The sequence below is a fragment of the Panicum virgatum genome, chromosome 1K, assembly GCF_016808335.1.
Source record: "Panicum virgatum strain AP13 chromosome 1K, P.virgatum_v5, whole genome shotgun sequence".
NCBI lineage: Eukaryota > Viridiplantae > Streptophyta > Magnoliopsida > Poales > Poaceae > Panicum > Panicum virgatum.
This window is the reverse complement of record NC_053136.1, coordinates 13112732-13126324: the sequence shown is the minus strand read 5'-3', so window position 1 is coordinate 13126324 and position 13593 is coordinate 13112732. Positions and strand designations below refer to the sequence as shown.

Genomic DNA, 13593 nt, shown 5'->3' with positions numbered 1-13593 from the left:
GCCGCATCGGGCCGTCACCGCGCCGCGCCGCCAGCCCGCTGCCGCGCCGTCGTCCCGCACCACGTGGACGATGCGCCATTGGCCTGCCCTACCGGCCGCACCATTAGCCCGCACCACGCGGACGTCGCGGGCCAACAACAATGCCGGCTGACGTCCCCACTGCGTCATGCGCGCAAAGGCAGCATAGCCACGGGATCCGTGGCCTTGATGACTCCAGTGCCCCCGCGCCGGCGAGCTTTCTCATCCAGGTTAGGCAGCCGCGCCCGCCCAAATCCATGGGAGGATGGGGAAGTGGTCCCGCCCCGCCCTCCTTGTGAGCCGCACGGGCTTCCGGTGTCCCGCGAGGGCGGCGGCGCGGTGGGCATAGGTGTAAGGGGAGGGTGGTGGCTAGGGTTCCAAGGGGCGCTCGAGGCGCCCACGCGGGACGACACGAGCGTGTCACTTTTACGTCAGTTAAATTTTTAGATAAAGGAATATTTCAATATTCCGGCCTCTACAACACAGTGTGAAATGTCCGGCCATTATTATAAAAGAGAACCAAGTATGTGGAGGGGAAAAAAGCTAAATTTAGCAAACAGCTTATTATAAACAAAACCTATTATTAAACTGCCACCCATTTCTTACGAAGATCTCCATAGCTATTGACTCCAAAACTCGACAATTCTCTGATATAGTAATCTTGTCCTCCTCTTTCTGAAGCAAAGCCCAAAATCTTATCCAGTATGTCGCCCTGAAAAGGATCTGCAAATAAGGTTGTGGGTTTACTTTATAAAAAATAATATCGATTCTACTTAGCCACATGGCCCAACAAATAGCACTTACATCTGTAAGTATTAAACTCTTTTTTCCTTCCACCTGATCCCTTGTAGTCAAGTCCCAAACGTATGAATAACATTGTTAAATAGGGTTCGACCTAATTTCCACCTACTCTAAGTGAGGGCGTGTTTAGTAGGTCTCTATTCTAGTTTAGTTTCCACCTACTCTACCTCTACTAGCTTCATTTCACTCCGACTCAAAAACGTTTCTTATTCCAAGCTCGACAACATGTACGGTTCACATGCCGTGCATGCGTGCGGCTTAGCGAGAGGACGTGTCAGTGGGAAATGAAGGAGACAAGCTAAGCCCTTGGTTTGCACGGGTCGGAACACCAGGTAGTGGTTTAGCATCATCTCTATGGAGAGTTTTCTCCTGCGTGTGGCTAATGGAGAGGCCGGTTGATAGCAAGAAATCAACAGAAGAGGAGTGCGGCCTCTACTGGACGGAGTGAATGATGGTGGGGTTGGGGATACAGGTTTTCTATGTGCAAAACAAAAGATTTGCTCCCCTAATTATCCTGATGAGAAGTAGTCTCGGTTGAGAAAATATATCGTCGTTTGCTTGTTAACGCTCCTTAGAATTATATTCTTACGGAGAGTGAATCGGAGAACGCTACTAAACAATCTCAGATCTTTCGTCTTGTTTATTGCTAGATAAAAATATTATACTAGCTAAAATTATTATAAGCCGGGCTCATGCAAACAACCAAACACAACATTAGTCCTACTCCTAAGTTTAAACGGCGCTGCTAATAATGCCCGGATGTCTGATGGAGAAACTTCCCATCGGACCTCCATTGGTCCATCGTACCATCAACTAACAATGTCCACAACATATAAGAAAAATGTCCGCAACATAGACAACCACCATTTTTAATGTTGAAAAATGTTATTAGTCATCTGTTGATGCTGAGGAAAAACCAACCGCAATATCTGTTTCAAATATCTCATTGAAGACGCGACATCGTAATATATGTGTAAAACACTTGCACCATATGTGTAAAACATATGTAATATCGCAAAATCTAGATCTACTTTGCAATATCTACATGAAACACATGCAACATCTAAAAATTTCTATTGCAAACATCATAGATAGCTATTGCAACATGATGATCTGGTGCTCACTTGCTACAGCCTTTGCTCCTTTTGCAACTTCCTAGAGCTACCCGCCATGGCCGCTGCCCGGAGATCCTCCGGTGACCAGCGTGCCTCACCCTTGGCAGGGGAGCGGCGCACGGCGGGGGAAGGTGCGGGGGAGCGGCGGTCCGGTCCCCACCGCGTGCGCCCCGCCCACCGCCCGCCAACTAGAGCTGCGCACCATGGCCCAGAGCTTGCCGGCACCCGCAGGGCTCGCCGCTGGCCTGGAGCTCGCGACCGCCCACACGGGGCTCACTGCCGGCCCAGGGCTCGCGCGGTGGCCTTGTGCGCCGCCACCAGCTGAGTTCCCACGGCCGTCGTTGCACGCCGCTGCTGGTCTTGTGTGCCGCTTGCCACCGGCCTGGTCCAAGAAGCATGGAGGGAAATGGAATGGGGGAGATGCAGTATGGATAAGAACGGTGGGAAGGCGTTGATGGACGTCCTATCCTATCCTTAGCATCACCGAAGTTTAAACAACATTCACCGAGGGATCGCGGGGTGGGGAGACGAGGTGATGAGAACGTTCCCAGGATGGACGATGGGGACGGCGGAGCTTGTCACCAAGGAGGTCCTGCGTGCAAAGCGGCGAAACGGATGGGTGGGGCTTAAATCGGTCGAGGAGGGCGAGAGGAATCCGTAGCTGCGAGGAATTGAAGAGCGGCTCACGACGGATTTGGCGACGCCCAGGGGCGGTCGTGGTCTCGCCGGTGGCGAGGGGCGACGCTCTGAGGGGCTGCACGCGGGGCACGGCGAGGCTCACTGGGGGTTGTGGTTGCTGCCCTTCTCGCCCGCCGGGCCGTCGAGGAGCGTGTGGGGAGCAGGAGTCGAAGCGGGCAGATGCTAGAAGAAGACGAAGATAAAAATGAATCATCCAATGCCTCGTATATTCTATTATTAGTATTTGCCCTGTCTAAAGTTTTATAAAAGATTTTATGACATTAAATATCATTATTTTTGTTGACATGACAAGAAAAGAGAGAATGCTAGAGTTTCATAAAATGTGAGGAGAGTTTTATTACCATAAAATTCATCTGACATAGTTAACTAGTTCTCGGTCTAAAACTTTCACTGAGACTGACTTAATCGAAGTTTAAAAGCACGGTAAGCCAACCTAGATAAACAAAACATATACCCACTGTTCTTTACCATATCCGAAATCTGCTGGTCCAATAGTCAACCCCCTGCCGTCATCAACAACCGCGCGGGTTTCGTCGCCGCGCTGCAGCCCGAAGGAGAGCCAGGACGCGCACGCGACCAATGGAAATGGAGTCACTGGTCAGTACGGGCACCGCGGAGCGGCGGACGGCGCCGCCGCGGCCGCACGTCGTGCTGATCAGCAGCCCCGGCGCCGGCCACCTCATCCCGATGGCCGAGCTGGCGCAGCGGCTCGTCGCGCACCACGGCCTCGCGGCCACGCTTGTCACCTTTGCCGACCTCTCGGCCCGCCCGGATGCGCACTCCGCGGTCTTTTCCTCCATCCGCGACGCCGGCGTCGCCACCGCCGCGCTTCCCGCCGTCCCGCTCGACGACCTCCCGGCCGACGCCCGCCTCGAGACCGTGCTCTTGGAGCTCATCGGCCGCTCCGTCCCACACCTCCGCGCCCTGCTCCGCGACATTAGCTCTGCCGTCCCGCTTGCTGCGCTGGTGCCGGACTTCTTCGTCGCCGTGACGCTGGCACGCTGCCCCTCGCCGCCGAGCTTGGCGTCCCGGCCTACATCTTCTTCCCCACCAACCTCACCGCGCTCTCCCTTATGCGCAGAGCCGTGGAGCTCAACGATGACGACGCTGCTTCCGTCGGGGAGTTCCGTGACCTCCCGGACGCTCTCAAGCTCCCCGGGGGCGTGTTGCTGCGCCGTGAGGACTACGGCGACGGGTTCCAGAACAGCAAGGAGCCGGTCTACGCGCACCTCATCGAGGAGGGCCGCCGGTACCGCGCCGCCGACGGCTTCTTGGTGAACACCTTCTACGACATGGAGCCCGGCAACGCGGAGGAGCTCAGGCAGGCGGCGGAGCGAAGCACGTTCCCGTCTGCTTACCCGGTGGGGCCACTCATCCGGCCAATCTCCGACGAAGACGCCGTGTCGCCGTGCATAGAGTGGCTAGATCGCCAGCCAACGGGATCCGTGGTGTACGTCTCCTTTGGGAGCGCCGGCTCGCTGTCCGTGGAGCAGACGGCCGAGCTCGCCGCCGGGCTGGAGGACAGCGGCCACAGGTTCCTCTGGGTCGTGCGCACGCCAAGCCTGGACGGCGTCGACTTCGCCATGTTTACAGGACACGGGAGCGACAAGGACGACCCGCTGGCATGGCTTCCCGAGGGTTTCGTGCAGCGGACGAGCGGCCGTGGCCTCGCCGTGGCGGCGTGGGCGCCGCAGGTGCGCGTGCTCTCCCACCCGGCGACGGCGGCGTTCGTGTCGCACTGCGGGTGGAACTCGACGCTGGAGAGCGTGGCGTCCGGCGTGCCAATGGTGGCGTGGCCGCTGCACGCGGAGCAGAGGACCAACGCAGCGGTGCTGTCCGAGAGCGTGGGCGTGGCGCTGCGGCCGCGCGCGGCGCGGGCGGACGGGCTGATCGCGCGGGAGGAGATCACGGCGGCCGTGCGGGAGGTGATGGACGAGGAGGAGAAGGGGCCGGGGACCTGCAGCGGGCGGCGGCGCGGGCGTGCGCGCATGGGGGGTCGTCCTGGCAGGTGCTGGAGGAAGTCGCCGGCAAGTGGATGGCCGCGGCCGCCGCTCGGCATTGACATTGTCGACTTGCAAGATGCATCCATATCCATCGTTGTTGATGATGTTGAGTGTGCTGGGTGCATGCATCGTTGTTGTGCAATTTAAGGATATTAAATGAAAGCAGTTTACAAAATCAACTCCAGAACCCCTGCGCTAGGAACCCTGAAGAATCTAATAAGACCTTTGACCGCGTGATTAGATCATGGTTACTGTAGCATCACTGTAGCCACTCATGGATTAATTACCGTCATTACATTTTTTGCGAAAAGTTACACTCATTCCTAAAAAAATTTTGCAAATAAACTTCGTTTAGTACTCCATGCATGAAAAAGAAATTCGTGCTAGAAACTAACATGGAGAAACCAAACGAGGCCAAGATTACGATGGGACAGTCTACTTCAGGATCACTTATGGTTTAATTTCTGTCTCAGGAATACATTAAGGCCACTTCTAATGGGAGTTTTATAGGAATTTCATGCACATTAATTAGCATATCATGTATGATTATATGATGACATGTCATAGAATTTAAAAAGAAAGAGAAGAAACCAGTTTCATCTATATAAAACTCTCTCTACACAAATACCAACACTCTATGAGTCTTGAAATTAAATGCAACATAGACCCTAAGAAACCACAACATGAAATTAGGCATTGGGAGAGGTAGTTTCAACCATGATTTTATAGTCTTTTTGCTTATGTGGCTATCTTTGAAACATCAATATGAAATCCTCCACAGGGATTGGCCTAACAAAGTAGTGATCAATGCATTTTTATATCAATACTGTGATGTTTAGATTAAGGGTTTCATCTCAGGCCATCAAAATATCATGAATGGCCCTTGGTAGAAGGCAGGGACTGAAACAGCTTTTGGAGCGAGGCTACTAAGAAAAGTGTTGAAGAAAAATAGATTAATTAGTGATCAATATGTAATTATTTATTTAATTTAGTAATTAGTGGATAAATCCAAAGGGGAACCCACCCTGAAGGGGTGCCTCGAAGGGGGGAACGGATATGCATCGCAGAAGGCGATAATATTTTTTCCTATCGCCTGAAAGCTGACCCAAACCTCCATCATCTATGGCCTAATTGAATCTTGGCTCACACAAAAATCAATACGTAACTAACATCTATACATGGGTTGTCTGCACATGCACATGCAACAAGCAAAAGAGACAAATCTTTTTATCATGCAAACATGGTGAAGATTAAAAAAATAATAAATCATAACCATATATCTAAATTAAATTCTGATTGCTCCACTGTGTTTCTTATGACAAAATCTTCAAAACAAGACCACACATGAATATATTTGGACGATTTTTATTAAAAATATTTTTTAATGCTAGATAATTAATTCATATTTTGAGAAAAATATTTAACAAAACAAACAAATAATTATTTTTACAAACAAAAAATTAAATATACCGAACAAATAATAATGTACAACAAACAAAATATTAAACATGGCGAAAACTTGAGCCTATGAATATTGCAAACAAATAAATTAAACTCACCAAACAAATTTTCCTAAAAAATGAACAAATAAGTCAATATTCAGACCACTTCAAAGTATTATAATAGAGTACATATTTGCTAAATTAAAGTAAAAAATATATTAACAAATACTACAAATTATAAATAAAGATCAATTAAATACATGACAAGGAAAAAATTAAAGTATTATCAGAAACAAATAAAAGATGAAAGCAAGACTTATTACTAGAGAAACATAAGGTAAATTGAGAATAAAATAAAAGGAAAGGGAAGGAAAAATAAGTATGCGTGTATTAACAATTTAACATACAAAAGAAAAAATGACAAAAATTTAAATATAAATAGAAAATGAAAAGGAAAGGAAAAAAAGAAGGGGGCGTAAAAAGGGAAAGCGAAAGAGAAAGAAAATTAATAAATAAAAAGGCAGGAGTAGGAAGGGAAATAAATTAGAAGAAAACAAAGAAAGAATAAAAAATAAAAAAGTGATGATACCTGCAATAATGACCTAGTGTATGCATGTTGTTGTACCATTCTGCATACTGCAGTACGTGCTGCCGTGTAAGCATGTGAGGGTGTTTAGTTGATGAAAATTTTTGGTACAAAGGTCACATCAAATGTTTGACCAGATGTCAAAAGAGATTTTCGGGCACTAATTAAAAAACTAATTTTAGAACTGGCTTGGAAACTGCGAGACGAATCTTTTGAGGCCTTTGACCGCATCATTAGTACATGTGGATTACTGTAGCAATTATGGCTAATCATGCACTAATTAGGCTCAAAAGATTCATCTCGTCGTATATATCTAAACTGTGCAATTAGTTTTATTTTTTAACTATATTTAATGCTCCATGCATGTGTCTAAAGGTGAGCCAAAAAAATTTGGGTGAAAATTTTTTGTAACTAAACGGGCTCTGTGTCAATGCTGTTGTTACTAGGTCTCTTGAAGGATCTGGTTGGCCCAATATATAATTGGCTGACACCTGCGCTTCGTTCTTCAGGCGATGAATGATAAATTTGTCGCGCGAGCGACATATAGCCACTGTGTTCGAAGGGGCCACTTCCTGTCCGTTGGCAGAGTATAAATATGCACAAACTCCTTTCATCAAGAATTAATCACTTTTCATGTAAAAAAAAGATTTAATCACTTTCACAACTCTCTTTCACTTTTACTTTAACAAAAAGAAGCTCATTTGATAGAGCGAGCCTCTGCTGACTCAATCTCTATAGGTTTATTGCTCTTGGTCACAATACTAAAAATTTGTCCCATAACAACTAGTCTTAAATTGTAAATATTAATGCTCTTTTCTATAGATTTGGTCAAATTTATGATAGTGTGACTTGTGATAATATTTGAATATCTTGTATTTATAGATGGAGAAAATAGTTATTTAACTATAACATAGTGTGGCAAGTTTAGCTGAAGCTGGTTCGTTTCCATTGTTGACAATCTTATATTCCTATACCTCTCTTGCAAAGAGTTCGTCAACTGCACGCTAGGTTATACAGACTTGCTCAACGTTCCTTTCACATTGCTTTTATCCACCACTGTTTGCATATCTGGTCGTGGGGCCACTCTCTTAGTCAAATCGTCTCGTGCAAGCCGGATGCGACGGAAATGAATTTTATTAGTAAGTACTTTCTTCTGATGAAGCAACAGTTCCCTTGTGACCGCGCTTAGATCTCGATTTGGATCTGTTTTTTCACAAGTCTGGCTAAGGATAATTTGGATCTGTTTTAATTTTCTTTCGTGAAATAATATATAAATCTTCGGACGTAAGTAAAACCTGCTATTCCAACTTCCAGGTAGAGCCCCTTATCAAGTTCTTGACACTCGGAAATTTCAGGAGTTCGGACATATGTAGTTCCAAGCATAAAAACACTGATTGAAAAACAGTTTTTTTTATCGATGCACCCAAAGTAATTTGTAAGGTATGCCAAATATCTTTGTTTTCAGCTTAAGGCAGGAGATTTATTTTAAAAAAATAGAAATATTTTTTTCTTCAGGTTTCTCCGGAGGTGATGATGATCATGCGAAACATGATGCCTAACTTCATCTGAGAATGAAAAAAATGACGCCAAACCGAGCCGGGCCATGCCATGCCATCCCTGTCGTGTTCTTGCCAGTAGGGACTTGGCGCCAAGCTCCAAGTGCTTGGACTGGTTTCAAAGCCTAACATCAAACAGAGGTAAGAAATGGAAAAACACCCAAAAAATTGTAAATCATTGTTTTCCAATAAGGTCGTTGAATTATTCTCTCTTACTGACTCTTGCAATATTCTTTCCACCTGCCTTTCAGTTAGCCTACCTCACTTTGAAATTTGATCCCATTTTAATGTTAATTATTCCCAACCTCTTTAAAAATTACATTTCAAAAATTTCTAAGACCCATGAAGTCGAAGAACCAATCATACATTTTGATGCAATACCCAAAACTACTACCAAGTGAGGCGCCACCAAGGCAACAAACAACCATACGTGCGCGAGGGTGACGCTCCACCATGGCCGCGGCGACCACCGGTGCAAGCGACACGTCGCCGTCGTCGGCGGAGCTGCCATCGCCGGCGTGCACGGAGGAGCTGGCGCCGCCGCAGAAGGTCGTGATCTTCGCGAGCCCCGGCGCGGGCCACCTCATCCCGCTGGTGGAGCTCGCGCGTCGGCTCGCCGTGGACCAGAGCCTCGCGGTCACGGTTGTCACGCTCACCGGCATGTCCAACCCGGCAACTGACGCCGCCGTGCTGTCCTCGCTGCCAGCCTCCGTCGCGACCGCGGCGCTCCCTGCTGTTTCCCTCGACGACCTCCCGCCGGACATCGGCTTCGGTACCCTCATGTTCGAGCTCGTCCGCCGCTCGCTCCCGCACCTCCGCGCGCTCATGTTGGGCCCCAGCAGCGGCCCGGTGACCGCGCTCGTATGCGACTTCTTCGGAACCTCGGCGCTGCCGCTCGCCGCCGAGCTCGGCGTGCAGGGGTACGTCTTCTTCCCCAACAGCTTCGCCCTGATCTCCATCATGCGCCACATCGTCGAGCTCCACGGCGACGCCGCCCCTGGCGAGTACCGCGACCTCCCGGACCCGCTCCCGCTCTCTGGCGGCCCCGTTCTGCGCCACGCCGACCTCCCAGACGGGTTCCGGGACCGGACGGACCCGGTCTACGCCTATCTCGTCGAGGAGGCGCGGAGATACGGCCGCGCCGACGGATTCTTGGTGAACAGCTTCGAGGAACTGGAGATCGCCATGGCGGAAAAGTTCAAGCGGCACGCCGAGGGCGGCGCGTTCCCTCCGGTGTACCCTGTGGGGCCCTTCGTCCGGCCAAGCTCCGGCGAAGAATCCGATGAGTCGGCGTGCTTGGAGTGGCTGGATCGCCAGCCGGAGGACTCGGTGGTCTACGTCTCCTTCGGCACCGGGGGCGCGCTGTCTGTGGAACAGACGGCCGAACTCGCCGCCGGGCTGGAGACGAGTGGCCACAGATTTCTTTGGGTCGTGCGCATGCCCAGCCTCGACGGCAACCCCTGCGCCTTGGCGACGATCCCCGGCGCCGAGGACAATCCACTGGCGTGGCTCCCCGAGGGGTTCTTGGAAAGGACGAGGGGCCGGGGCCTCGCCGTCGCGGCGTGGGCGCCGCAGGTGCGCGTGCTGTCTCACCCGGCGACGGCGGCCTTCGTGTCTCACTGCGGGTGGAACTCGGCGCTGGAGAGCGTGGCGGCCGGCGTGCCGATGGTCGCGTGGCCGCTGTACGCGGAGCAGAAGACGAACGCGGCCATCCTGAACGAGGTGACCGGCGTGGCACTGCGGCCGGCGGCGTACGGCGACGGCCTGGTGGCGCGCGAGGAGATCGCGGCGGCGGTGAGGGAGCTCATGGAGGGGGAGAAGGGAAGCGCCGCGCGCTCCCGGGCGAGAGAGCTCCGTGAGGCTGCTGCGCGGGCGTGGTCGCCGGAAGGGTCGTCGCGGCGGGCGCTGGGGGATGTTGCAGGCAGGTGGAAGGCAGCAGTTGTAGACGGGAACGGAAGGATCGGATGACATGATTTGTTTTCTTCCACCATGGCTTCATGATCAAGGGACAGAAACGGAACTATGGGTTTGTAACGGCTTCGGATGCTCAAGCAACTTTGGCCGTGGCTCCTCTCGTGGAGTGCTTTTCTAGTGGAGCTGAAACTTTTTTATAAAGTGTTTCGCAAAACTTCTTCTCTATATGTTTCTGTTGATTCGAGGAGATTGGGTTGAACATCTTGCTATCTAAACACTCCTTTATCTGTTTTTTTAAGAATTTACAGCATTTTTATTTTATTTTTACTAATAGCATTCCATGGCAATTATGGTTTACTGGACTGTACGCCATCTTTCTTTTTTTCTGAAGAAAACCTCGTTTTCTCATTTGATGTCTTAATTTGGCTTCATTGATGGAGTATAAAATTTCCTTTACCTAGCAAACTGCCTGGAAGATGTGCGACTGCATTTGCTCACGCTGAGTTCAGCAAAGGAGGTCGTGGGGCATATTCTTCAGATGGGCCAAACCAAGCAACAGCTGACTATCAGTCAGTGGCGGAGCGCTCGGTAGGGCAGGGTATGGCGGCCGCCATACCTCAAATTTTGCTGACAATACGTGTTCAATGTTGGTGTCAATTATTTTAGCATTAACATAAATGCTATACTGTAGTAATTGACTTCGTTAGTCTAATCGTGCCATACCTAAATTCCAATCTGTCCTCCGCCACTGCTATCAGTCTGTTATGGGTGTGGAGGATGAGTAGAAACAAAGCCAACGTTGCCTGCGGTTACTGAAGTTGTGAGCTGGGCTTCAGTGTCTGCGGTAGAAATTTACAAAGGCAGTGTCTGCGGTAGAAATTTACAAAGGCATGCAAGATCACGCCAACACCAGTGGTGAAACGCTAAAAAAGGAGAGCAGGTGGAAGCCGCCAGCAGCTGATGTTCTGAAGATCAATTCTGACGGAGCTTTTCATATGATAGAGAGGTCAAGGGCGTGGGGTTTTGTGGTGCGTGACAGCGATGGCTATGGTGTTCTGGCTGGTTTAGGGAGACTGAATGCTGTCCATGATGCTTTATCTGCTGAGGGTGAGTGTTTGGCTGCACTACGGGCAGCAACGGAAGTGGGCATATCGTGGGTTATCGTCAAATCTGATTCGACTAATCTCCTGTCGGCTATCCAGACATCACTGTTTGATCAGGCCCCTGGTGATGTTATTTTTAGGGAGATTCGGGAACTGCTCTCTTTGCAGTTTGTTTCTGTGCTCTTTAGTCTTTTACCACGTTCTTGTAATCAGTGTGCACATGAGCTTGCTCAAGCTGGTCTTGTACGGGACCCGGGTGATCCGATTGTCTGGTTTGACCCCATCCCAAACTTTGTAAGACTTTGGTTGGACCGTGACCTTGCTGGTGTAGAGTATAGGTGGCCAACGGGCCGACCCGGCCTGACCGGCCCGGGCCCGACATAAGCACGGCATGGAAGAGGTCGGGCCGGCCCGGCATGTCGTGCCTCCCAGGCCATGCCTATCGGGCCCACGGGCTCAACCGTTGGCCCAGGCACGGCACTACGGGCTGTTTTTCGTGCCGGGTTAGACCGCCAAGCCCGAACAAAATACCGGGCCATGCCAGCCCACAGCCCAATAATCTTGCCGCACCTTAAACGACTCAGCTCATCTAACAGTCCATAATTTTCACAATTTCATCTACAACAGAAGTATAAAACTACAAAGATTCACAAATCACAAGTCAAACTTAGATTCTAACAAAGAAAATGAGAAGTTGAGAACCAAAAAGCAATGAGTAACCAAAATGAGCTGTTTGTGCAATGCTGCCCCATTTAAAACCTTTCTAGGTAAAACTCACCCTTGTGAAAAATCCTAGAAAGGAAAAAAAGAGTGCAGCCAGCTCTAAATTAAGTCTTAATAGTTATTACAGACCATTGTTCAAATGTCTCAAAATAAATGTCTCACTGAGTCACTCTCAGTCTCACACTCTCAACTCAGTCTCTCACTCTCACACTAAGTACAATCAGCAGGGACAGCAGCCCCAGGTTCCTCTTCATCAAGATACAAATTCTTGAAAGAATCTTCCAAATCTTGGTTGTCCACATAGTGCTGTTCCCTTCTGTGTCCTAGTGTCCAGTGCCAGCCTTAGATCTAGCAGACAGAGTATTCTTACAGATTTTACAGATGGCTTTAGTGCAAACCTTCTTACCATTCACATTCTCATAGATCTGCTCAAAATCAGTCCAGACTTTAGATTTACGCTTACCATTACCAACAACAGTTGAGGTTGTGTCGACGGCATCATTGCTGGTGGAGTCAACCGTGGTCCGTGTCCTCGTCGCACCTTCACCACCGCCGCCATCCAGATCGATCGGAGCAGAGTCGCTGCCGACACCGACACCCAACAGGGCAGCAGCATCCTCAAGGATGTCGTCGTCATCCTCGAGGCGCAGCCCTGCCGCGATCAGGTCATCGTTGCCAGTCAAGGGATAGACGACATTGTCCTCGGCCATGACGCCCTCGACCGCGGAGGAACCTCCAGCACCGTTCCTCAACGGTGCTAGAGGCCGCCGTGCTCGCCCAAACCCACTAGTGGTAGAGGATGAAGCATCAGTTACCGACCTGCAAATGGAGGAAAAGGAGGAAGAACACCTAGATCAGATCAGATCAGGTCAGGGTTAGGGTTAGGGTTACTGACCTGCGCAATTGGAGCCCGGCGCCGGAGAAGACAATGCCCAACCAGAGGAATCACAACGACAAGGATTAGCTTGGAAGGCGAGTGGTGGCGGAGGGACGAACGGGGAGACAAACTCACATGGTCACAGCAAGAGCGAGAGGAGAGGGAGAGGGGATCGATCAGAGCACTCAGTGTCGGGGAGAGGACGAGCCGGAGAGGACCACCAGCAACGGCCGGTGACCGGAGTCGGGGAGGACGACGAGAGAGAGCGAGTCGTGGGAGTGCCGGAGCGGAGCGGGCGAGGCGAGGCGACTGGCGAGCGGCTGCGGGTGGGTGGATTAGGTTAGGGTTTGGCCGGGGGGAGGGGCGCCGGCGCGGGGTATATATGGGGAGGGGGTGGGCTATTGTTGGGTCGGGCCGCTGTCGAGCCGGCCGTTAGATGGCGGGCCGTGCCGTGCTTGGGGTCCGGCCCAAGCACGGCCTGCTGAGTCGGGCCGGGCTAGCACGGGCCCACAGGCTGTCGGGCCGGCCCGTGCTCGAGCCGGGCCTAAAAAGCGGGCTCCGGGCCAGGCCTAAAAAGCGGGCTCCGGGCCGGGCCTCCGGGCCTCGGGCTGCATGGCTTTCTATAGTGTAGAGGTTCCTGAATATAGAACGAGCGAGCTTCCCTCAAAAAAAAAAACTGGATTGCTCTCCAGTCCGGATCCGTCCTCCCTCGGCGCCTGGTGCCCACGCTTTAGGAGCCTCGCGTACTCGAGCAGG

General features: G+C 50.7%; 1 protein-coding gene and 1 pseudogene across 1 annotated transcript; both read left to right on the top strand.

Annotated features, from left to right (window-relative positions):
* The first annotated feature begins 3171 nt into the window (after positions 1–3171).
* LOC120651399 lies at positions 3172–4790 on the top strand (annotated as a pseudogene).
* A 3381-nt stretch (positions 4791–8171) lies between these two features.
* LOC120695682 (hydroquinone glucosyltransferase-like) lies at positions 8172–10393 on the top strand. The gene has a single exon (XM_039978907.1). It carries the CDS (start codon positions 8674–8676, stop codon positions 10186–10188), a length of 1515 nt encoding a protein of 504 aa, XP_039834841.1. The 5' UTR covers positions 8172–8673; the 3' UTR covers positions 10189–10393.
* The last annotated feature ends 3200 nt before the right edge of the window (positions 10394–13593 follow it).

Coding starts and splice junctions, on each gene's coding strand:
- LOC120695682 (XM_039978907.1), top strand. CDS start 8,674: ATGGCCGCGGCGACCACCGGTGCAAGCGACACGTCGCCGTCGTCGGCG.